Here is a 26194-nt window from a genome sequence, read left to right as displayed (position 1 = left end):
GTAGAAATGATTGAAGGTTCTCGAAATCCTTCCAGACTGGTCAATAAGAACAACGCACATTGCGATCGATGTTCCATAATAAAGTATGCCCTCCTGCGGGCAATGATGACGAAGTAATTAGTCCATAGAACATTTTAGCCTCAGGCTTGTATCCGCATTTAAGTGAGTGGAGATAACAAATGGAATAGAACCCTGCCTTAGTTCATTTGGCACGAAGCGAGATAACACAAGTCTGCTTTGCTTAACGCGGGATGGAAATCTGTTTGAAGAAACACAATATTCCCGCCAATTCCTGAATCCTCCGCAGCAACTGAAACAATGCAATTTCATTGGTCAAAATAATCGCGTGATCTAGCAGTTATCGCCCTTGCATTCTGAAATTTCTAACAATGTTTCGACTATTGGTTTTAATTGAAATTTAATATTTCGATTTTTAGATTTCGCTGCAATAAGAAAAAAGAAACGAGTTTTGTTTGCCTTAAAGTATTTTCAAGCGCTTTTACTTTTTTTATCTTAAAATTGTGTGGGTGTCAAAATTTCCAGATTTTCCTGAAAAAAAAATAATAAAAAAACGCTAGCCGCTAGATCAAAATTTACTTGCTAGAAATATTTTAATTTCCAAATTTTACTTGCTAACGAAATCTCCAGATTTAGTGGGAAAGCTGCTAACTTGAAAACAGTCTCAGAGTTTAAAAGGTATTTTTGAAGGCTTACAATGCAGAAATGTACAGTCGTTATGAGCAGATTCAATTATTTTTTTTTTATTATTATTTTTATTTACATTTATTTATTTATCTACCTGATATATTTTCTTTTTTTCAACCGTGGATGGTACTTATTCCAAATGTCCTTTCATTAGTGGAGAAATAAAGCCTCTCTCTCTCTCTTGGCTGTAAATTTACAATTTACAACCGAGAGAGAGGATTTATTTCACTACTGATGATGGATTATTACTCGAAAGAACCTTTGGAATAAGAACCATCACAGTTGAAAAAAAAAAAAAATTAAGTAGATAAAGATAAATAAATATAAATTTAAAAAATAATATAAAAAATATTGAGGTGCTAATGCAGAGAGTGATCCGCGCTATTTTTTAAATCGTATTTCCACGTTTAATTAAAGTTTTATGGTTTTTTTTATTCAATTGTAAGGTTAAAGTACAGAATAATTACAAAACACCCTCCCCTCCCCATGTTAAGAATGACTTTTTAAAAAATAACCTTATTATTTCAGCACGGACTCCTTGCATGGGTACCAATAGTGAATTATTTATTATTCATTTATTTATATGCTCATAATGACTGTACATTCCTGCATTGTACATCTTCAAAAATACATTTTATTCTTTAACAATGCTTCAACAAAACCACACCATAATTCTTAGTTTCAAAGTTTATTTTACTGGAATATTTATTTGTAACCATTGACAACGCCTTCTACACGCGTGTGCGCTATTGGACGGAGTTGCGTCCCCTGAAAAGTGTTCTCTAGAAAAGTCGTTGTAAAATTCAAAATTCCGGTAAATTTGAAAATGGCTTTACGTGTAATTCGTGATCGGCCAGTTGTTTGTAATATTTCTTTCGATGGATTTTTGGATCGTAAAACGAGAGCAACTCTGTTCAATGAACTCGTTAAATACATTTTGTACGAGAAAAGTCAAATGCCTGAAATGTTCGACCAACTCAAACAGAATAGTCACGTTCTAGGCAAGGTAAGTAAGAAATAAAAGGCAAAGTCAAAGCGAGAAAAAAATCATTTGGTCCATGTTGGATATAACTTGTTATTCTTTACCTAATTTTTACATATTTAAAATGTATACGAAAATTCTTCGTTTTTAGAAATTCGAAATATTGAATTTCAAGTAAAATCAATGGTATCTACGGGTTTGTATTAACTTTACGTATAGATTCGAAAAAGTTGTTAAAAAACAAGGTGCTTCCGCGCTATTTTTTAAAATCATATTTCCAAGTTTAATTAAAGTTTTATGTTTTTTTTATTCAATTGTAAGGTTAAAGTATAGAATAGGTACAAAACACTCTCCCCTCCCCATGTTAAGAATGGCTTTTTAAATAATGTTATTATTTCAGCACGGATCAATGAGTACTAAAAACAAATATAGGTACTGGTCGCGGTAAGAGTTCCCTGCCGAACACCCTCAAAAAACAATAACTTCTCCCCGCGCAGCCGCAAAGGACATGTTTTAGTTGCCATAGTAACAACACTTTTTGGTACTCCTGCAGTATTTTACCCACCGATTTCACGATCTTAGCCGAGCGTTGACGAACGCTTTCGGCGTTAACGCCGACGAAAGCCGAGAATTCGGAGCTGGTGCAAGAACGATGTGAATAGCAACAACATTACAAGGAAAACATATTACACACACACAACAAAATGGATAAAATTAATACAAAAAATTGTGATAAAATAAATCACAAACACTTACCGTAAGTTTTTTTAAAGTAAAATAAATTTATTTTGTTGAATATATATTTTTTTTTGGGGTTCATTTTGTTTTCCGATAGCTTTTTTTTGGGGGGGGGGGGTAAGCAACAGTAATAAACACTTCAATGTTTTTTTTTTGTTTCTTTTTAACAAAACGTTATTAAACAGTAACAACAATGTTTTTTTTTTGTTTTTTTTTCAGTAATGTTTGTAGGGGGGGGGGACAACAATTACTGTTTATCTTTAGTTCCGACTGGAAGATTTTCTACTGACTGTAGAGAGGCAAAGTAGGGAGCAAAGGGTTTTCAGAGGATGTGGAAAGAAGCTCCTTCCCAACCGGGTAGCCTTCCGCGATTTGATTTATTATGGAGACAAAAGGGTTGTGTCCAAATTTTTGTCTCCACATAAATTCGCATAAATATGTTTCCAACAGCTCCCGGTTTTTTTGTTTGTTTTTTTTATCGCTAAATTAAATAGCTGAAATGAAAGGCTGTGTATTTTTACTTTGAACAATAAAATAACTGAAATGAAACGCTATGTGTGTAATTTCAATGAAAATTATTCGTCTGCTGCGCGTTCGTTTGAAGCGCCCTGATTGGCTGATAGAGTATCGTACCGGACCGCTCGCCATGTTCCGGCGTTTTCCGACGGATGTCGATCAACGCTCGGCTAAGATCGTGAAATCGGTGGGTAAAATACTGCAGGAGTGCCCTTTTTTTTTTTTTTACTCTTTTTAAATGACAACGTTAATGTTTATGAATATTGAAATAAAACATATTACTACACATTTATTAATATCTTTTTTTTTTTTTTACTGTTTATGTGTCAATTTTATCGACTTTTTCTTTTCTTATATTGAAATATTATATATATGAAATATTGAAATTATTCTTATATTGAATATTGAAATAAAAGACATTACTACACATTTATTAATAATCTTTTTTTTTTTTTACTGTTTTACTGTTTGTGTCACTTTTATCGACTTTTTCTTTTCTGTTTTAAATGACTACGTTTTACTGTTTATGCGTCACTTTTATCGACTTTTTCTTTTTTAATAGCATTTTCTTAAAAACAAAAGAAAAAGTCGATAAAAGTGACACAAACAGCAAAACAGTAAAAAAAAAAAAGATATTAATAAATGTGTAGTAATGTCTTTTATTTCAATATTCAATATAAGAATAATTTCAATATTTCATATATATAATATTTCAATATAAGAAAAGAAAAAGTCGATAAAATTGACACATAAACAGTAAAAAAAAAAAGAAGATATTAATAAATGTGTAGTAATGTTTTATTTCAATATTCATAAACATTAACGTTGTCATTTATAAAGAGTAAAAAAAAAAGTTTTAAAAAGTCGATAAAAGTGATTAAAAGTGAGATATTATTGATAAATGTGTAGTAATGTCTTTTATTTCAATATTCATAAACAGTAAAACAATGTCGATAAAAAATGTTGTTACTATGGCAACTAAAACATGTCCTTTGCGGCTGCGCGGGGAGAAGTTATTGTTTTTTGAGGGTGTTCGGCAGGGAACTCTTACCGCGACCAGTACCCAAATATATAACAAATGGGTACTTATGCAGAGCCGGACGTAACTCACCGGACGCTCGGCTAGCCCCGTAACACGACGTCAACAGCCGGAGTTAGCCGAGCGTCGGCGATGTAGTTCGACGGTTGTCAACGCTACGCGCGTGCGCGACGCAAGAAAAAAAATTCAAAGCAGCAGACGACAATAAGGAAAAAGAAGAAAAAGTAAAACAGTACAGATCAATCAGATTTATTTAACAACAACCGTTACAATTTCAGATTTATTTAACAACCCTTAAAATTGCTTACCTATGGAAGGAAATATGAACTTAACATATTTGTCGGAAAAAATTGCAAACAGCAGCGCAGAGAGCGGGTGTCCTGGAATTTTGTCAGGAAAGGAGTTTGCTTGCAAAAAAGAAAACCTGTGCCTCATAGTCGTGCCCTCCAACAGTCTGAGGAAATTACCAACAGTAAATATTCCTCGCATTTTTTCTTTTACCAGGTTTTTTCCTTAACCAACCACCCAACAAAAAAAAAAAAAAAAAACACAGTTTGCTTGTTACCTTTTTTCGCTGTTTATTCTTAAAAAAATTTAAAAAATAACCCTAACCCTAACCCTAAAAAAAAAACCACCCAACAAAAAAAAAAAACATGTTTTGTAAAAAAACAAATTTTGCTTAACTTTTTTTCGCTGTTTCTTCTTCAAAAAAAAAAAAAAAAAAACATAACTTTCTTGTATATAAAAAACACTTTACATTTACAAAAAAAATTTGTTTTCCGTTACTGTAAATAAAAGTTTTAACAAATTTTACATTAAGGTAGGTTTCTCTTTTCTTATGTTTTCAGCGCCGACGCTCGGCTTGCTTTTCCTCGCCGACGCTCGGCTAACTCCGGCTGTTGACGTCGTTTTACGGGGCAAGCCGAGCGTCCGGTGAGTTACGTCCGGATCACTCTCTGCATAAGTACCAACAAATGTTATCAACTTTTCTACCCAACTGGATAATTTTTTAGTGTTTTTATTTAATGTAACATGTTTATTCAGCTCGAAAAACATAGTGTTTACCGATGTATCCGATATGGATAAATTCGGTAATCGTGAAGAAAGAGAGCCTGTTTCCTCCGTTTGACTATAGGTGTCATTACTGTCTGTCCACCCAGTTACGGAAGCACAAAATGTATATAATGGCACCCTTGAAATATAAATGTTTTTGTTATATCTTAATTTTAAACATGTTTTTTTTGGGGGAGGGGGTTGCAAACATATTTAAGTTTTATTTTTCGAAACATTTACGTTTTGTTGATTGTTTATTTTTCAAACGTTTACTTTTTTGCAAGCATAAACTAAATATTTTTCTTTTTGAAAAGTTTGCTTATGCACTTATTGTACCGCGCTATTTTTTAATAGTAGTTTCAAGTAAGATTCAGGTTTTACAATATCCTTTTTCAAATATATATATATATATACATATATATACTCGCGGAAAAGGTAAAATAAGTACAGAAAAATTAAGAAAAAAGGGGGGGCATAAAAAAAGATAAAAGAAAAAACGTTGATTTTTTTTTATTATAAGAGTGGAAAAACGGTTGTACCCATAAATATGTTTAAAAGAAAAATATAGCAAAAATATTTAGTTTATGCTTGTAAAAAAAAAACAACAACAAAAAAACGTAAATGTTGGAAAATAAACAAGCAACAAAACGTAAATGTTTCGAAAAATAAAACTTAAATGTTTGCAAAAAAAAAAAAAAAACGTAAATATGATTGAACCCCCCCCCAAAAAAAAAGCATGTTTAAAATTAAAATATAACAAAAACATTTATTTTTATTTCAAGGGTGCCATTATATACATTTTGTGCTTTCGTAACTGGGTGGACAGACAGTAACGCCACCTATAGTCAAACGGAGGAAACAGGCTCTCTTTCTTCACGATTACCATACACATTGAATTTTTTTTTTTTTTTTTTTTTTTTTTTTTTTTAATTTATATCGATTTTTTTTTTTATATACTCGAAGGAAGAACAATTTCGTTGGTTTTCTTCAAATCTTTTTTAAAGAAAACCGATTTTAAAAAACAAATATTACATAATTTGCTATTAAACCTGTTATTTATTTTTTTTAATTTGGTCCTTGCTCCTTTAATTAAAAAAAAAATTAGTGTTTGAATTACATTTTCAAATAGTTATAAGCTTGTAAAAATCGGAGGTTGAATTATTCAATTTTTTTTTTTTTTTTTTTTTTTTACGCATTCTTAAAATCTGTTTTTGACACTGCTACTCATGCACTGAAATAGTATTATTTAAAAAGCCATTCTTAACATGGGGAGGGTGTTTCGTACCTGTTCTGTACTTTCACCATACAATTGATTAAAAAAAAACATCATAAAACTTTAATTGAAATTGGAAATACGATTTTAAAAAAATAGCGCGGATCAGTAAGTGCATTAACAGTGCAGTGTAATGATTAGTACCCGAAAAACAAATGTAAACCGCTCGTGAAAACTTACTGACATTATTTTTACTATAAATGAGGTGAAAACTATTTTTAAAATTTTATTTAAAGTATTTCAATGAGATGAAAAATATTTTCTGTCATTTAAAATATCCGCTATGTATCCATGCGCCTTGTGAAAGATCATGTGACTATGCGCACGTACATTTAATAAGAACTACTCACGCGTAATAATACGGTGATATGGCGAAAAATAGTGCGAGGGTTCAGGGGTTAATACCATGCAAACGGTAAATTTGCAACGGGTTTGAATATCAGATTCGTTGTCAGCGACCCCGAAAACCTATAAAACACCAAATTTTATTGGTCGGTGTTCTGTTGTAGTTAAAGTAAACATTTACTGAACTCTCTGCTGCTGAACACGGTAAGTTTGGGGAAATGAGTTAAAAATTTTTAAAAAATGTACAAAATACGGTGGAGCAAAGATAAGTAGGTCCAGCAGACGAGCCTCATTTTGAAAAATCTGAACAGTTAGGTCATGTGACACCGGTGCTTCTACCATTACCTTTGAATGATGAATATAGAAAGCACTCGTTTGCTGGACCTACTTATCTCGGCTTCATCATAAATTAAACTTTTCAAATTGTTTTATTTACAAAAATATTTCTTTATTAAAAAAAAAAAAAAAAATCGTTGAACTGCTGTTTAAAAAAAATCTGTTTTCCTTTTTACGTTGACTTATTTTGCCTTTGGTTGCAATTATTTATTTTATTTTCACTTCTTCGTTATGTTCCAATAAATTTCCGAAATTTCTTTGAATTTTTTTTCTTTCTTTAATTTTTTGAATTAAAAAAAAAATTACTTTTAACTTAACTTTATATTTCACCATTTTGTTTTTTAGTAATAAATGCTTCTCTACTGTAAGAAATTTCTTTCCTACACACTCAATTTCCTCCCGGCAGTAGCAAATGAATTCCACAAACAAAAGCTATACCTTTAAACTCAAAATTTATTCACAATGTAACAGCAATGAAAGTTTTTTGGTTTTGGTAAGTCCTTTTGCAAAACGGTCGCCCGATTTCCTACCATATGCATGGAGCCTTTAGTTTGAATTCCTATTGTCGGCGTGTTAGTTGTTCCTTTGGAAGGATCCATGAAGATCATGGAGAACATGGCGGGAATGATGGCACCAATAATCAGGCATGATGTGAGCCCCTTGGGACTCTAGATGAAATAAGATAAGATCCAATAATCGGAAAATAACATGACGAAGAGTTTCTTGAATGTCATCCTGGATCTGAATAGGTTCAGCAAAATAAGTTGTCTCTGCTTGTAGAGATATGTCCTTCGTTCACCGACTGTTTGGTGTCCATGAAGGAATTGTCTTGGCTCCCTAGTGAGGGAACCGCTGGTTTGAGTCTGTACAGTTCTGTGTTCTTTCTCAGACTGAAAAATAAACACATGAATACAAAAAAGGCGCCAAGTCAAATCACCTGACACATTGAAATTTAAACCAATCACAGACCACTTACCAAACTGTAGGTGACCTAAAAGATGGCAGTTAAATCTGGAATTTCTCACACACTGCCAAGGAGGATAGGAAAAAGTAATGGATAATCATTACTTTTTTCCCAATACAAGTTTATTAATAAAACGGTCGGATAAACGAATAGCAAGTTAATCCAATAAACATAAGTCTTAACTTAGACAATTTTATAATTTCAATATGTTTTAATTCAGTTAAATTAACTTTAATATGGTTATTTGTTGACAATTCAAATTGAGACTCAAAATTATAACTTTAATTCAGTTAAACTTTCTTAATATTACACTGCCAAGGAGGAGAGGAAAAAATAATGGATAATCATTACTTTTTCCCAATATAAGTTATTTACACCTTTAATTCAATTAAATTTTTTTTTAATATTAATATATGTGTGCCACTCTCTGTTGTCAATTTTCAGTTTAAACTTCAAAATTCTCATGTACCCAGACACTATTTTCACTATATAGAATGACCTGAGGAGCGTCACCCTTACAATTAGAACAAAACCACTCCCCTAAGTTAATCTTGATGATTAACTCCCACACAACTGAAATGGTACCAGCTGTCACAGAAATTGCAACACACCATTGGCGATGTTCCATCATTAGAAACTGAACAGGTTGGACAGAAAAAGGGACCTCCTTCTTCTATAATTAATCTCAGTTGATGCAATATCATCATTACCCTTAATTTCCAAGGGCACAAGATTTTTTAAGGAATCCACCTGTTCGCACACATTCTTAAGAACAACCGCGGAACGAACGTTATTGTTGTTTCCTGTAATTAATTTAATTATTTTACCAAGATTCCAAAATTGTCTGGTTTTGTTGGGAGTCTTAATAAGTACTATCTCTCCAACAGATAACTTGGGGGCACAATTGCTCCCGATTTTGGCATCAACTTCTCTTAATGACAAAAGGTAATCATTATGCCAGATACAATTGAATTTTTCAACAAATTTATTCCTTATTTCGAGGGAATGTAATAAGGCAGTCCTATTTGGAGGGTCAGGACATAATTCAGCATCATAATTATTAATAAGCAAACGAAGTTGATATTCTGTTTGAAGAAAATGATTCAGAGTTAAAATCCTAAAGTCTTTGTCGGCAGAAGCAATATAAGTGAGGGGTCGGTCATTTATTGCCTTTTGCACATCAGAAAATAAAGTCAGAAATTCAAAATAATCCAACTTTCTTCTCCCCAACAGTTTCCTCAAACATTATTTGACAGCTTTAATTAGTTTCACCCAGGCTCCCCCCTGCCAGGCAGAGTAAAGGGGAATTGTTTGATGGACGATGTGTATGGATTTAAATTGTTCCTTCAACTCGTCCGATTCAAGTACGTTCGATAACAATATTCCGGACACAACAAAAGATTTCGCGTTATTGGAATATACATGCGTAGAGATACCAAATAAATTGGTGAATCAGTAGGAATTTGCAGTTCTCGCTGTCCCTTTCTTCCTGTCCTTGATTCGCATAACTGAGACAACAGCACAAAATCTCTTTCACCAAGCAAATGAAAGAATGCTGCCCACACACAAAAGTCCGACGTCTTTTATCACCGTGGGGGCGCCAACTCCTGCAAATCAGTACCAACCGGATTTTCCTTCCCATCACGCAGGCGCAGTGTTATTTGTGTATTGGACGCAACCATGACCGGCTCATCATACATTGTCTACACTCATCCCTGATCACAGCATGTGCAAGGTTGCACTGGTAATCTTTGGTGTGTACTTTGCCACAAGGGTGGTTCTAGGGTCTCTCCATTCTGTGTTGTCTGTGGGCCAGGCAGTGTTATACCCTCAATATCATCTGAAGTCTCATCTGCTCTGCCAGGTGAAATGGCATCTGGTTGGTTTTTCAGAGGGTTCTCCATTTTGGGTTGGTTGTCGGCCAGGCAGTGTAATACATGCAGTGTCATCTGAAATCTCATCATCTGCATTACCAGAGGGGAAGGTATACGTCCGGGGTCGTATATCCTTCACATGGTGCGGGACACCATCAACACCAATGGCTTGCGGACTGATCACTTCTGTTACTGTTCCTTCTTCGAACTTGGATGTGCATCGATAACCTGGCGGTTTTACCCATCCAGGGTCACCCACACCGTATTGGGTTTGTGCAGAGGCTGGTAATGTGGGCACTGGGTCGATGTTCTTCACCCTAACTTCATGTCTATGGATCCTATTGGCAGGTGCAGTATATGATGATGTATCATCCTTGTACCAATACACTGCTTCCTGAACAGTGCATCTCGTTCTGGCTGCAATCCGCTTAATACTGTGGTGACATCGTTCTGCAATGCCATTGCTTGCTGGCACATATGCACACCGAAACCGCAGACGTACTCCCCAACCAGCGGAAAACTCCTTGAATTCCTTACGGGTAAATGCAGTGTCGTTGTCAGTAAACAGTTCCTGCGGTGGGCTACACTCCAAAAATATCGACTGAAGATGCTGAATGATGTGTCTGGAGTTCTGCTGTGACAACATCCGCCAAATGGTAAAACGCACTGGACCGCAATCAGTGAACGTCAGGAAATGTTTGCCGTTAAAGTGTGTTATATCCATCCCCAGCCTTTGCCAATTAGCTTGTACCGCCAATTTTCCTGGCGTCCAATTAACTAGGGACGGATCAATCGTCCGACATTTCTCACATTCTCCGATAGCTGACCTCACATCAGATTTGGTAATTGTTGGGCAAACCCGCCGAACGAAATAGGCTGTACGTCGGATGCCTGGATGCCCACTGCTTTTATGCAGTTCCATGATCTGACTACTGGTCATTGCGTTGCTCTTTCCAGCACAGGTCAAAGGTACAGGCTCCGTCGCAGATTTCATTCTATCGAGCCACCTTTGTGGAACACGTGTCATGGGGTCTGCCAAGTTCTGACTTGATGGGACCAGAGAAACGTCTATTGAATTAGCTTGTACCGCCAATTTTCCTGGCGTCCATTTAACTAGGGACGGATCAATCGTCTGACATTCCTCACATTCTCCGATAGCTGACCTCACATCAGTCTGTTCTTCTACCAGTGATTTTATTGTGTCCAATCGTCGTCGGAGTAACATTTCGCTGGTAACCTTTGTGCATACTCTAGTTTTTCCAGTGAGCGTATCCACTAACCAGTGATACACACTGAGTCCGTTTTTAAGTGTATAAATTTGCACTTCCAGTGTAACGCAAGGTTGATGCCCTTTAACGCCGCATCCAGTTCAGCCAAGTTAATATGCTGCACATCGCTCGTGGATTGCAGCCAACTTGCATCTTCAAAGACAATAGTGTCATGTTCCAGGGAACTTGCATCCACCCATACATTGACGTCTTGTCCGTTTACACACCACAGACCCTGTGAGGGATCGCTCTGCTTCACCCTGACTATTGTTTCCTGGAGCATTTGTTGAAGTGGAACATCTTCTGTGGTGTCATCCCATCCTTGGTTTACGGTATTGGCCCGTCACTTTATGATTCCTGTCGCTGCTTGTAGCCACCCACACACTGGCAGATGCCTGGTCAGTTTCCCGCACAGGAAGAAAATGACTCCACGTGTCACCAGGGTTTCGGAGTCGGAGGTTTTAGCTGGAGTCTGAGTCGGATTTCTAAGAGTACAAGAAGTTGGAATTTTTTATCCAACTCCTATAGTTCAATGAATTTATTTTTTTACATGGTTTTCCTGTTTGATTTTATCAGTTGTTTTTTTACATTTTCTAACCAAACAAGGCACATTGCCTCTTTGATTTAAGGGGCTACTATCAGGAATCTTAAGTTTCAGGAGTACTATGTAGGGAGTTTAGCAGCAAAATGTCTGTTTACATTACACTTAAACTTCTGCATGTCAGCAAGAACCTGAAGAGAATTCTAAAGTCTAGCAGTTCTGGGGAAGAAGATATTAGAGTAGAAGGCTTTCTTACATCTGGGGATCTCTACTGTGTAGAGGTGGGACCTCGCTGCTTGTTGGGTTTGTCGGGGGTATTTTCATCGAGGGGGGGGTACAAGAGCTTGTAGTTCGTCAGAGTATCCACCATTAAAATACTTGTAAAACAAGCAGAGGGATGCAACATTTTGTCGATGTGGCTGAAGCTTAGATAACATTTCAGGACCTATCAGGTTGGCGACTCTCTTTTTAACACTGTCCAGGAGTGAGAGACTAGTAGCAGATGCACCAGCCGAAACGTGACAGCAGTACTTGATACATGGGCAGATAGTGGCTTTGTACAGAAACAGGATACTTTCAGGCGTAAGTAACTTTCTAGCACAGTAAAGAGAGCCCACCTTTTTCGCAGCAGCCTTGGCAATGATCTCAATGTATTTATGCCAACTCATGCTCCCTGTGAACTTTAAGCCGAGGAGTTTGAATGAAGTACTTTCAAGTAATGTATCTTTACCCATAGCTATTTGTGGTTGGTAAGGTTTCATATAATTAAAGGAAACGATCTTTGTCTTGGCAGCTTTAGATGTTACCATCCATGTCTGACCCCATTCCACTACAGACTGAAAGTCTTCCTCTAGGGTTTCCGCCATTGCCTTAGATATGTGCTCATAAGTTTTCCCCACGTGCCTGCTATAGAGCGCGATGTCCTCGGCAAATATACCCATGTCAGAGACAATTTTATCAGGTAACGATTGGTCCCTGAAGTACACCTACATTTATATAATATTGTTTGGATGTATGCCCATCGAGAACAACCTGGATTCTTTTCTCATTTAAGGATTTAATTATGTTAAGCATTCGTCCAGTAATACCATAGATTATATTTTCATGAGAAGACCATCGTGCCATACCCTGTCAAAAGCCTTAGATATATATATAGGGCTACTGCTCTCCCCTCACCTGCTTTATCCAGTGCTTGGTATATACGTTCAGAGATTAGTTATAATATCTGCAGTAGAAAAGGCTTGCCTAAGTCTATATTGATGGTCAAACAGAAGTTTAGCAGCTGTAAGATGTGGACTAGAGCTTGATTAATTAAAGACTCAAATATTTTGGCGGAAAGAGGTTAATTAGGCAATAATTTAATGGGTCAGTTCGTTTGCCAGAGATTTTGTAAACAGGTACCACAGAAGCAGTATTCCAGCTATCAGGAAAGCAAGATTCGTTAAGACATTTGTTAAAGAGTTTAGTAAGAACTGGAACAACCTCAGCAGAGCATTTTTTTATAGCACAATCGGGATGAGATCAGGTCCACATGCTTTTGAGGTGTCTAGGTTTTTTATGATATCATGTACTTGAGAAGGGGTGATTTTTCAGATCATCTAGTGTGGTTTCTGTCCACAGAGGAAAATCAAAGAGGGATTGGTTTGCTGGGTCCAAGGTAGAGTTTGAGAGAAAATAATAGGCAAACATGTTAAGCTTTCTCAGATGCTGTGCAAACAACCTTATGATTGTTGAATAGTGGGGGAATTATTGATTGCCTATTATTTACTATACTATTGTAGATTTTCCAGAAATCATGAGTTCTTAATTTCTGTGCTTCAATGCATTTCCTGGTGGTTTCACTCTTATATATATCTTCATATAGAAGGTAGAAGTAATTGTAAGAAAGAAGTAGCAACAGTTAAGAGTGAATATATTTTGAATATACTTTGTCTGTTTGTACAGAACTTATGTTGGATAAATCTATGGTATACATGTTGCCTTTTGAGCAATGGCATCTGCGCAAGTAGAAGTAAACCATTGGGGAGGGTGGGGTTTGCTATAGAACTTCCATGTAGGAACAGGTGCTTTAATTGCTGCTTTGAACCATTCAGTAGTCTCATTTGCGCACTCTTCTGCAGGAAGAGAAAAGATATTTCCCCATGGGATGTCTCTGATGCGATCTCTAATGGCATATCGGTCAGCCTTATTTTAGTATATTGTCGTTTTTAGCAATGGCTCTTCAACTTGGGGTCGAGAGTTTAGTGATTCTATCATTATCACAGCATGATCAGCATTCCCAAGTTGGCAATCAGCATTTGTTACACAATCCTCAGGATCTCTTGTCAGAAATAGATCCAGAAGTGAGGCTTGCTGTTCCTGGCGATGTGGGAGACGGGTTGGGAATGTTACTGTCTGTGTCAAGGAATGGGATATAACCAAGTTACAGATGATGCTACTAGCTATGTTAGAGTAGTTAGAGAAGCCAAGCAAATTTCTGTGGTGGGCGTTAGTCACTAAATACATGTATTTGGGCGGTAGTGTCAAGGGAGAGTGCTACATCTATGCTGTCAGAGACATGATTGATTATAGTACAGTTCTGGGTTGGAGAGCAATAAAGAAAATACAGGTAGCTAACACTATGTTGTAAATTTAGTTTAAAGCACATGAAGGCCTGGTTAGATTCCCTAGACATGGGGAAGGTGTTACAAATATAGACTCCAAGTCTGTTCCTGTTAAAGTCCTTATGACAAAATGGAAGATAACCAGACATGTTAAAGATGTTAGAGGGGATGGAGGAGTGAAAGTTAGTTTCACTTAGTGCTAAGATATCTGGGGAGTTTGCTAGGAGAAATGATTCTACATCATCTAAGTTAGTTCTAAGTCCTTGGATATGTGTATGCAAGCCTCAAGGGAGGAGGCGTGAGTGTGTGTCTGGTTTGAACATTTTTTTGGATTGAGCTGTCATTTCATACTATTTAGTAGTTCTATCTAGATTGAGGTGCTAGGCAAAACGGATGTGCATAGCCACCATCATGCAACACAAGTAGACCATCAGCCGGCTCCTCATCCACAGGAATGTGACCTCTGGAATCCTCACCAGAGATGAGTGCAGAGTGCTTTTCCATGCGCGACATGGCACTACAAATATTCTGATATTACACAACTGATGATAGAACAGCTGCTGTAAGCGCTATCAAAGAGTTCAGGCTCCTGTACTGTCAGTTGGAAATAGCAACCAGCAACTGTCAAACCGGTACCCTCAAACCTGTCCAACAGGAGTGGTCTAGTCCAATCATGTTAGCATATATGGTAAATAAGCACCCCCAAGATACCCAGTTACAGAAGGGAATAAAGCAAATGTGTTGGACGACATTGCCCTAGTTAGGAAACAAGGCTAAGCACTGGGCGTCTCTAATGAGTCCTTGTGGCCGCACCTCTGCTCCTGGCTAATAGGGAAAGATGAGTATGGAGTATAGATAGGCAGAGCCTATCTACTTTTTAAGCAGTTTAGGTCTGCAAACCAGTGATTTGATCAAGTGACCAGCTCTAGGGAGGTTGTCGTCCAGGAATGAGGCCTCCCTCCTCTGTTTTGTGCCAAGATGTATGAGGTCTGTGTCAAGGAATGGGATATAACAGGTTTACAAATCGGAGTTTTCCTTATCCTAGATGGATGACCTAACCAGATCTACTGGTCCATCAGCACAGAGAGGGTTTTCCCTGCACCTAGTTTCAAAGCCAGGTATTTCTATGCTCCCGCGTGAATAGTTAGGATTGATAGTTAGTATCAAAGAATTAGTATCTGCTTTGAAGTTACACTCCTCAGAATAGGATTAAGATTGGTTACGTTTTTAAAGGAGGTATGTATGAGTGTGGGGTGTAGATTAAAGGTGAACATCTACTAGGGTTAAGAAAAGATCAAATATGGTTTGTGGATTAGTGACTAATTGGAAAATTATAGTATAAGGGTTAGGGTCTGTTTCGAAATGTGCTTTAGGTGTTAGTTTTCAAGTAAAGATAATCACCAGTACTTTATCCCATCTAATGTAAAAAAGATATAGTTGCTAGTTAATATAGATCACTTATAAACTGTGGTTATTAGTTATCTATTTATATTCCATAGAGTATAAATAAAGGTTAAGCTAATGCATCCCTTATCAATAGAAATCTATAGATGTTTAGTATTTATCGATTTTGAAAAGGTCAGCCTACGAAAGTATAAGGCTGGAAGCTCAAGGTACATGCAAAGTATATGATTTATATCAGCTTGGGGAGGAGCAATTAGGTTTTTGTTCAGTTGAAACAGGAGAGATGATATAACTTACAAGAATACGGCATTAATATACAATATAGATATACTGTGATTTGGGGAGGATTTAGGAGTATAAGGATTTTTTTTATGTTTATCATGCAAAACAGGCAGGAGTCTTGGAAGCAAAGTATTATCCATTTAAAGCAGACAGTTAGAAATAACATTTCTGCCAGTTATTTTAGTAACATGCATCAGTAACAATATACATGTGGCCAGTATAGGCCTTATATTTAAAGATTACACTTAGTCATAGAATGATAAATTATGATTTCCAAAAAGAGGGAAGCAATATAAGTAAATAAAAGCAGGAAAACATGTATGGTGAATAAGCAATAACTTAATTGCTTCCTAAGCAGTGGTTTTCACAATTTAGCAGTTTTTGTATGGTTTTGCTTTTATTTTTGGAGATATCTCATATTTGGTACTGTACTGTAATGCTTCCACTTCATCAAGATATTTCAGTCTGTCAGATCACTGCAAATCCTGTCTGGACAACTGTTTTCGTTTTGGTTGTGACGTCACACAAGATCAAGGGACGTTCTGTCTTTGAGTGGGATCACTGTGAATTACATTGGATAACAATCGGATTGTAATCTGAAAGTTATCCAGCCTCTGAATCAAATGGAATTTGGCAATTGAATTAGTTCGGGGTCAATCCAGAATTACAATCTTATCTCCCCCACCCCAAAAAATAACGGGCATAAATCATTAAGAAGCAACCCATGGCACTATAACCCTTTATAGCTTTTTCCTTTTTTTTTTTTTTTTATTTATACATAAGAGTCACCACTTATCAAGGTCCTAAGGTCACTCGAGGATAATGGTTAATGAGTGTACAATAGCACAATACTCTAGTAATCGTTAGTAGTGGAAATTTGGTAAATTGAATTACTTAAGGAGATGGCTCATCAAGAATTTGTTCATGTTGGACTTGAATATGATCAAATTGTAGTCAGCTGGAAAGCAGGGAAATGGAAGAGTTCCATAGGCGTGCAGTTCTAAGAAAGAAGCTTTGTTCATGTAATCTACGTTTAGGATTAGGCACAGAAAAAGAGTGGGGGAAATTATTGATACTGGTTTCAGCTAGACATGTGTTTTCATGAAAGTTTGGCGAGGAGGAACCAAAGATTGGCGCTCGGGCACCTGCCATGAAAATAGTGATAGAGTAAAGACAGGCTCGCAACGTCTCTACTATGGGGAAAGAGGTTGCAGGGAAGAGAATAGGGCACCCCCACCAGGTTACGAAGTCTATTTTGAACTTTGTTGAAGCATAAGTTTTCCAGCAGCTCCTGCCCAGATATGGCAACAGTACTCCATCTGTGGATGTACCTGACTCTTACTTAGGTTGAGAATTACATCAGCAGTGAGATATCTACTGGAGCGCTAGAAGGATCACACCATTTTTTCCGGCCCAGAAGCTTGTCAAAACATGGAGCCTTACAAAGATGAGAGCTATTCATTTCAATTGATGCCAGATAGATCAGAGCATGAATGATATAAAGATAGAAGCTTGGTTTTAGATGCATTAAAAGTAACCAGCCACTTATTTCCCCATTGCATCACTTGCTCCAAAGCAGAGAATCACAGAGAACTTTGTCATTTACGGCCTTTGATGTGTTGACATAGGTGGTAATGTCATCAGCATAAATGTCTTCGAATGATCTTAGGGTGTGATTTAGAAGATCATTGATGTAGATCAGTAAGAGATGGGCCCCTGAGGGATTCTGGCATTAATACTGTCAGCTTCTGATTTCTGTCCATCAACCACTACCCTTATGAACCTTGGATCACAAAGAAATAATTTAATAATTGAGAAAACATTTCCAGCTATACCGTAGCTGGAGATCTTATGAAGTAAGCCTTTATGCCATACCCTATCAAAAGTCTTTGATATGTCAAGAGTAATTGCCCTAGAAATAAAAGGTTCCATCAAGAGATTCGCTAATCCTATGAGATATAACCACAACCACATCTGCTGTAGATTTAGCAGAACGGAAACCATATTGCATGTCACTAAGAAGATTATTTTTGTTTACGTGGTTAACTACCAATCACCTGAATAATACAGGGCACACTGATGAGGCTTTCCAGCTTTGTAAGTATGGGAATTTGTTCTCGTTGAAGCTTTTTCCGCACTATAACTGAAATGCCATCAGGGTCAGTTGCTTTATTGGAATTAAGGTTTTTGATTAGCTTGGCAACATCACTCACAGATGTTCGCATGTTGCATGGTATGTTTTCTGATAAAAGAGGAAATATGAGGAGTTGACAGCCTTAGTCGCATAGGGTATAGTTAGTTGCAAACTTCTTGGCAAAGAGTTTGGCTTTGTCTGATGCTGACGAAATTACCTCAGGTCCATTGATGATGGTTGGGATAGAGCACATGATTCTGTTCAGGATCCTGTTTGCTATTTGCCAAAACTGGTGGTAACCAAGCCAGAGCTTTGGACTTTTTAAAAATTTCTTCTCTGTAAAATGTGTCTTTACTCCCCTCTTCTGAAGGGAAGCGTTTGGCTTCGAAATGCCATGGCCTAAAGAGGTTTCCCTATCCCGAAATATTATAGTCCCTTTTGAACTTATAGCATAATAAAATTTAATTGTAATTTTTTTTTATCTCTTTGTTATTTTAATTCATTCTATAAACTTAGTTTGTGTTTTAGATGTATTTATAGTGTATTTTAAACCATATTTCCACCCTCCCATTCTTATCTGAATTCATTTTAACTGGCGAGTCTACTCCCCATCTTATACAATAAAATATGATAATGAAATTTTGTAAGATGGACTTGCATTTAAAAAAAGCTTTTTTAAAATTTTAATCCTCTCTTAATCTGCCTTTAAAATCGATATTACTAAAAAAAAACTTAATTTATTTTATTGTATTATTTTATTCCATTTCTATATTCTGTGCTATCTACCTGCTTGAAACCATTTTCCCAGATTTTTCTCGCATGTCATTTCTTTGTATTATATTAGTTATAGTATGCAATATATGTATATACACAATAGAAAAAGTGGAAATTTGCATCTCTTTTCTAGTATTCATCCCCTTTGGTAAATGATGTTTTAAATTATTAATACAGAAATCGAAAATCATACGGTTTCAATTAAATGAAAGAAGGGAGTATTTAAATCAAAGCACGCATTTGGCTCTTAAGGCAAATCCTCCCTCCCTTCCTCTTACTGCTTTCAAATAAACGCTAATCTTTGCACCGCAATTCATTCCATGTGGAGACACTGGTCTTTTAACTAGACCAACATGAGTCACTCGAAGAACACCAAGTTAAGTGCATCTATATATCTGTGTTGTGTGGAACCTCTTTATGTAGATCTAGTTCCACCATTTCTTTTGTTTTCTTTGCTTTATATTCTCTTACATATTCAAATAATTATTAATATCCTATTCATTTATTTTAAAACAAATTAGTTGCTAGAGCCGATTGGTTCTCTCACAGTACTTGAAAGATAAGATTTCTTGTTAGAGGGGAATCTATCTCCAATCCTACTCTTATTTATGAAGAATAAGAGAAAAACTTTAAAGTAAGATACTCAATATCTCCATCCATGCGGGGACACAGAAATACCTAGTGTAGAAATCAGGCGCATGGTTAACTCTCTCGGTTTGATGGACCCATACATCTTGTTAGATCATCCATCTAAGAGAAAGAAACCTCTGATAACAAAATTGAGAGAGGGAGGCCTCCTCAGTCATGGTTGACAACCTTCCTGGAGCTGGTGACTCTAACAAATTCCCGGCTTGCAAACGTAACTTGCTTAAGGAATAGATGGGCTTTTCCTATCGCCGGCTTTCACACTTCTTGTTTTCGTATTAGCCAGGCCAGAGGTACAATACCAGGGACTCACCAGAATCACCTTGTGCTTGGCCTTATTTCCTGACTAGGACATTCAACTCCATTCCCCTATTCCCTATTTTAAAATTCTTTTTCTCTCAGAAACTGAGAAAATTTGCTTGCATGCCACTTGTGCTCACTAGACTTGCTTGGGCCGGTCTTGTCTGAGAGGTTGAGGGTAACTGATAGACAGTTTGTCTTGCTGCTGTTTCTGACTGACAGTACAAGTGCCCTAACTTAGACTGGCTGCTCTATCATCAGATGTATAATATTAGGATAGTTGTAGTGCCATGTGATGCATAGAAAGGGACCCTGCTGCTATATATGGTTGGCTTTCATGAGACCACACATTCTAGACTGGACTCGGCTAATGAGCCATTGTGTGTGTATACTTGGCATAATAAACAGGCCCACTTTGTTCAACACTCTTCCCCTAACCTTACATTAAACAAAAACATAATTAAATGACAACCCCAAAAAATATCACGATAAAACCAGACAACCACCCAAACAAAACCAATTCGTCTCCACCCTTGAGGCTCGCTTTCACAAATATCTGTGGGCTTAGAGGTAATCTAGATGATGTAGAGTCTTACCTTTTAGTAAACTCCCTGGATATCTTAGCATTAAGTGAAACAAACTTACACTCTTCAATCCCCTCCAACTACTTTAACATTACAGGATACCTCCCTCTTTGCTGTAAGGCCTCTGATAGATGTATACATGCGCTTAGAGTCTATATTCGTAGCACCCTCCCTTAAACTAGAGAGAAAAATCTTGAATCGGATGACCAGGCTTGTATGTGCTTTTAACTAACATTTCATCACTGCATTAGTTACTTATATTTTCTCTGCTGTTTTTCCTCAAGTCAGGATTGTACTCTAATCGATCATGTCTCTGATAGTATAGATGTAGCACTCTCCTTGGATTGTAATGCCAAAATACATGCGTTTGGTGACTTTAATGTCCACCATAAAAATTGGCTCAGTTTCTCCGGTTACACAGATGCAGCTAACGCTCCACTAATATCTTCTCACATTCCCTCACATAGACAGTAATGTTTCCAACTGGCTTACCAGATCGTGAACCTCAGCAGGTTTCATTTCTAGACCTATTCCTCATCACACTACTTGATGATTGTGTGATTAATGCCCACAGTCTACTTGGAAACGCAGACCACCTAGTGGTATCAGTTGACATCACATTTAAATTCCAACCTCAAGGTGAGGAATCATTGCTCAAAACCACTAGAGGGCTTACTGAGAAACCATTAGAAAATGCATTCGAGATGCCCCATGGACCGATATCTTCGTGCTGAACAGTGTGACAATGAGACAACTGAATGGTGCAAAGAGGGAATTGAAGCGCATGTTCCCACATGGAAGTATTATATCAAGCCCCACTCACCCCCATGGTTCATGGATTGTGCAAGCTGCTATGGCACAAAGAAAGCATGCATTTCGCCAGTTTGTACGTCATAAGTCAAATACAAATAGGCAAAATTTGTAGATGCTAAAAATCAATGTAAGAGAGAAATAATGACAGCCAAAAGAAAGCATGCTGAAATAATCAGGGAACGCACAGGATCGCCAAAGATAGGAACTCGTGATTTCTGAAAAATCTATACTAGTGTAGTGAATAAAGGGCAATCAGTAATTCCTTCACTGAGTAACAACCAGAAGGTTGCATGCATGGTAATGAAGAAGGTGGAACTGTTGTCCTGGCGATTGCCTCTAACTCCACCTTAGACCCAACACGCTTCCAAATTTCCCTATGCGGACTAAAGCCACATTAGATGATCTAAACATCACTCCTTTTCATGTTTTTTTTGTTTTTTTTTACATGGAGTTCACCACTTATCAAGGCCCAATGGCCACTCGGGGATAAGGGCTATTGTGTGTATAGTAATCAATGGAATAGTGTACCAATAGTATTGGAGAATTGATAAGGTGTCATTACTTAGGAGGGCGGTTCATCAGGAATTTGTTTGCGTTGGACTTGAAGACATCCAGGTTGAAGTCTGGAGGGAAACAGGCAAGCGGAACAGAGTTCCACAGGCGTGCAGTTCTAAGAAAGAAGCTTTGTTCATGGAATCTACGTTTTGATTTAGGCACAGATAAAGAGTGGGGAAAATTATTGACGGTGGTTTCAGCTAGTCTGGTGTTTTTTGAAAAAGATTGGCGAGGGGGGACCAGAGAATGGAGCTCAGACGAGCACTTGCCATGGAAATAATGATAGAACAAAGACATGCTCACTACGTCTCTTCTGTGGGAGAGAGAAAAGGGCATCCCCCACCAAGCCACAAAGTCTATTTTGTACTCTGTCAAGGCAGGATAGGCTGATTTTAGCAGCTCCCGCCCAGATGTGGCAGCAGTACTCCATCTTTGGACGTACTTGGCTCTTATATAGATAGAGAATTGCATCATTAGTGAGGTATCTTCTGGAGCGGTAGAAGGATCCCACCATTTTCCTAGCGACCTTGGCAATTTAAGATCAGGAGTAAAGGTCAAACCCAGAAGCTTATCAAAACATGAGGCCTCCCCTAGACGAGAGCCATCCATTTCAATTGATGCCAGATGGGGATCAGAGCGTTTATGATGTAGAGATAGGAGCTTGGTCTTAGATGCATTAAAGGTAACCAGCCACCTCTTTCCCCACTGTACCACACGCTCAAGATCAGAGGAGAGAGAATCAGAGAGAACATCATCGTTTACTGCCTTTGATGTGTTGCCAAAGATAGTCATGTCATCAGCATAGATGTCAACGAAAGATTTTAGTATGTGTTTTGGAAGATCATTGATGTAGATCAGGAAGAGAGTTGGGCCCAGTATGGACCCCTGAAGGACTCCAGCATTAATACTGTGGGCCTCTGATTTCTGCCCATCAACCACTACTCTTATGAGCCTATCAGAGTGAAATGATTTAATGATCGAGAAAACATTTCCAGTTATACCATAGCTGGAAATCTTGTGTAGTAGGCCTTTATGCCAAACTTTATCGAAGGCCTTTGATATGTCGAGAGCAATTGCCCTAGAAATGAAGCCTTTGTCGAGAGATTTTCTAATCGTATGGGATATAACCGTTAGCACATCTGCTGTAGATCTAGCAGAACGGAAACCATATTGCGTGTCGCTAAAAAGGTTATTTCTGCTGAGGTGGTTGACTACTTCTCTATTTATTGTGGATTCCAGCAACTTACTCATGACACACAGACTTATTGGTCTGTACTGAGAGGGGGATGACTTATCACCTGAATTCTTAAATACAGGGGATACTGATGAGGTTTTCCAGGGTGTTGGAAAGCACTTCTCCTTAAAGGAACGCTTAAACAGTTTTGTAAGTATGGGGGCAAGTTCTGGTTGTAATTTTTTTAACACTATAATTGGGATAACGTCAGGACCAGTTGCTTTACTGGAGTCAAGGTTCTTGATTAGCTTGGCGACCTCACGCACAGATATTTGTATGTTGCATAGCGTGTTGTCTGTTGTAGGAGGGAATATGGGGAGTTGATGGCCTTCGTCGCACAGGGTAGAATTTGCCGCAAAGTTTTTGGCAAATAGTTTGGCCTTGTCGGATGCTGTCGAGTGACCACTGGTCCATTGATAATGTCTGCGATATCATAAAAAACTTAAACATCTCAAAAGCGTGTGGGCTTGATCTCATCTATGCTATACTAATTAAGAAATGTTTAACTGAACTTGCCCTCATATTTTCCAAGTTCTACAATAAATGCCTTGCTGAATCTTGCTTCCTTAATAGCTGGAAGATGGCCTCTATGGTACCAATATTCAGGAACTCAGACCCTCTCAATTATCTCCCTATTAATCTCTTCACCTCTTCACTAAAATCTTTGAGACCTTAATTAATTAAACACTAGTTAACCACCTCGCAAAAGCAAATCTTCTGACAAACAGTATGGATTCAGGCTATGTCATTCTACTTCATATATTTTAACATTAATCTGTGAATGCAATTAACATGTACTGGATAAAACAGGTGGAACCACAGCTGTAGCCCTTGATACATCCAAGACCTTTGACAAATTAAATCGTACGTTATAACTGGATGTATACTAAATATAATTAGATCCATCTTGGACAATAGAAGCATACAGGTTGTCATTAATGGACATACATCCAAGAAGCATAACGTTAATGCGAGAGTGTCTTAGTGGTCAACCCTTGGACCATTATTATTCCTGATATTCTAAAACGATCTTCTTGATAATATTGTGTCCAAGATGGGTATATTTGCTGATGATACAATGCTCTATAACTAGCAATACACATGGCCCGATAAAACGCTTTGGATAATCACAGATTTCAAGGGGTTTCTACTAAAGTAGTCATATTTTAAAAACCAAAGCACTTTAAGTCTTCAAAATACCACCGTTTTGTTCGGAAATGAATATACTTTCAAATGAAGTAGTAAATAATAATGTACATTATATATTTTTAGAGTTTTAAGCAAATAAAGTGATAAAAATGTGAACATTATAAAACGGCATTTTCGGTAAGATTTTGCAATGACACTCCCTGATTTGTAAATACTTGTACCGTGTTTCTGTTATGAATTTTTTAATGAAATTTGGAAATTAGCCAAAAGAGATGTCATTTTTAATAATTTCGAGTGTCCGAAATTCATTTGACCACTCGTTTTTTTTTGTTGTTAAAAAAATGATTTCAAAATGAAGAGTATGGAAAATTTTGAAAAAACACTCACTATTAAATAAAACAATCTTTTTACTATGTTTATTCGTTAAATAGATGATTGGACAGTGTTTTCTCTAGTGGTACGGAGCAATTTAAAAAGATGATATCCGAAAAAATCGTTATGAATTTGAATCAGAACTTCTGTAGTAATAGTAGTAGCAGCAGCGATAAGCATGGCGTAAACAGACGTTTTGTTTTTGTTGTTTATTATTCCAGATCGATTTATTTTTTTATTTTTTAATTGAAAATCTTGTTATAAAAAAAAATTTCTTACATGTTTAGTTAGAACTATTTTGTTATCAAACATACAAATATTTTTAAAAATTGGGTAGTAGTAAATTTTTAAAATATTTGAACGAATGAAGATGTGAAATACAATTGTTTTGGTTCATGTGTATGAATGGTATACACTTCTAATTTTCGTCCTTTAAAAAATGTTTTCAGTGAATTATTATCAAATGGAAACTAATCTACCAGATTATTTAAAAAAAATAAATAAAAAACATAATCAATATTTAATTATTTGTAGGAGGTGCTCAGTTAAAAAATAAAAACTGTAGAAAGACAAGAAATGTCATTAAAAATCAAAATAACATTAAATCAAAATTTTTTAACAATTTGTCAGCTTTAACAAAAACTTGTTTCTTTTTTTATATTTAAACAACAAGAGAAAATCCCTGCACAACTTAGAGATGCCCTAGTGGTCTCCATCTTTAAGAAGGGAGACAAGGCAAACTGTGGGAACTACCGGGGCATTTCTCTCCTCTCTACCACAGGGAAAGCCCTAGCTCGGGTTTTGGCCAGCAGGCTTACACCCCTTGCAGAAACCATCCTTCCCGAGTCCCAAAGTGGTTTTCGACCAAATAGAGGCACGATGGACATGATCTTCACTGCTCGTCAACTTCAAGAAAAGTGCAGGGAGCAAAATTTACCATTATACATGGCTTTTATAGACCTTACTAAAGCCTTTGACTCTGTGAACCGTCAAGCCCTTTGGCTGGTTCTTGCAAGGTTTGGATGCCCAGAGAGGTACATTCGGGTACTGAGACTGCTACATGACAATATGTCAGCTACAGTCTTCAGTAGTAGTGGAGATGAAACAGAGCCCTTCAGGGTTGACACGGGAGTGAAACAGGGATGTGTCATTGCCCCAACCCTGTTCTCCATCTTCATTACTGCTATCCTCCATCTCACGGACAAACATCTTCCCCATGGAGTTCGGATTATGTACAGAACTGACGGGCGACTTTTTAACATCAACAGATTTAGGGCCAAAGGTCGAACGAACACCATATCCATTATGGAGCTATAGTATGCAGACGATAACGCCCTTGTAGCCCTCTCAGAAGAGGACCTACAGTGTACACTGGTTGCCTTCACGAGGGCGTACAAACAGCTAGGACTAACAATTAATATAAAAAAAAACCCAAATCCTCCATCAATCACCACCAAACAGTACTCCAGTCTCACCCCCAAACATCTCCATCGACAACGCTAGACTGGAAAATGTGGACCACTTCCCATACCTAGGCAGCATCCTATCATCAAAAGCCAGCATAGATGATGAAATACAACACCATCTCAGCTGTGCCAGTGGGGCTTTCTCAAGGCTAAGGAAGAGAGTATTTGAGAACCGTGACCTTCTGGCAAAGACCAAAATCATGGTATATAAAGCTGTCTTGCTGCCCACTCTTCTCTATGGATCG

The 26194-nt window shown here is 37.2% G+C and overlaps 1 protein-coding gene across 1 annotated transcript in view; it reads left to right on the top strand.

The window, feature by feature from the left end:
* Positions 1-1362: 1362 nt before the first annotated feature.
* The window catches only part of LOC145255734 (MAD2L1-binding protein-like), an 83298-nt gene continuing 58466 nt past the window's right edge, over positions 1363-26194 (top strand). Inside the window, exon 1 of the mRNA XM_080114351.1 lies at positions 1363-1711. Coding sequence (XP_079970477.1) covers positions 1532-1711 — 180 coding nt within the window. The 5' untranslated portion in view covers positions 1363-1531. The remainder of the gene's footprint in view (positions 1712-26194) is intronic.

This window comes from Euprymna scolopes, chromosome 31 (assembly GCF_053919585.1).
Source record: "Euprymna scolopes isolate OS-2025 chromosome 31, ASM5391958v1, whole genome shotgun sequence".
Taxonomy (NCBI): domain Eukaryota; kingdom Metazoa; phylum Mollusca; class Cephalopoda; order Sepiida; family Sepiolidae; genus Euprymna; species Euprymna scolopes.
The sequence above is the reverse complement of the archived record's forward strand: the minus strand, read 5'-3'. Positions and strand labels throughout refer to the sequence as shown.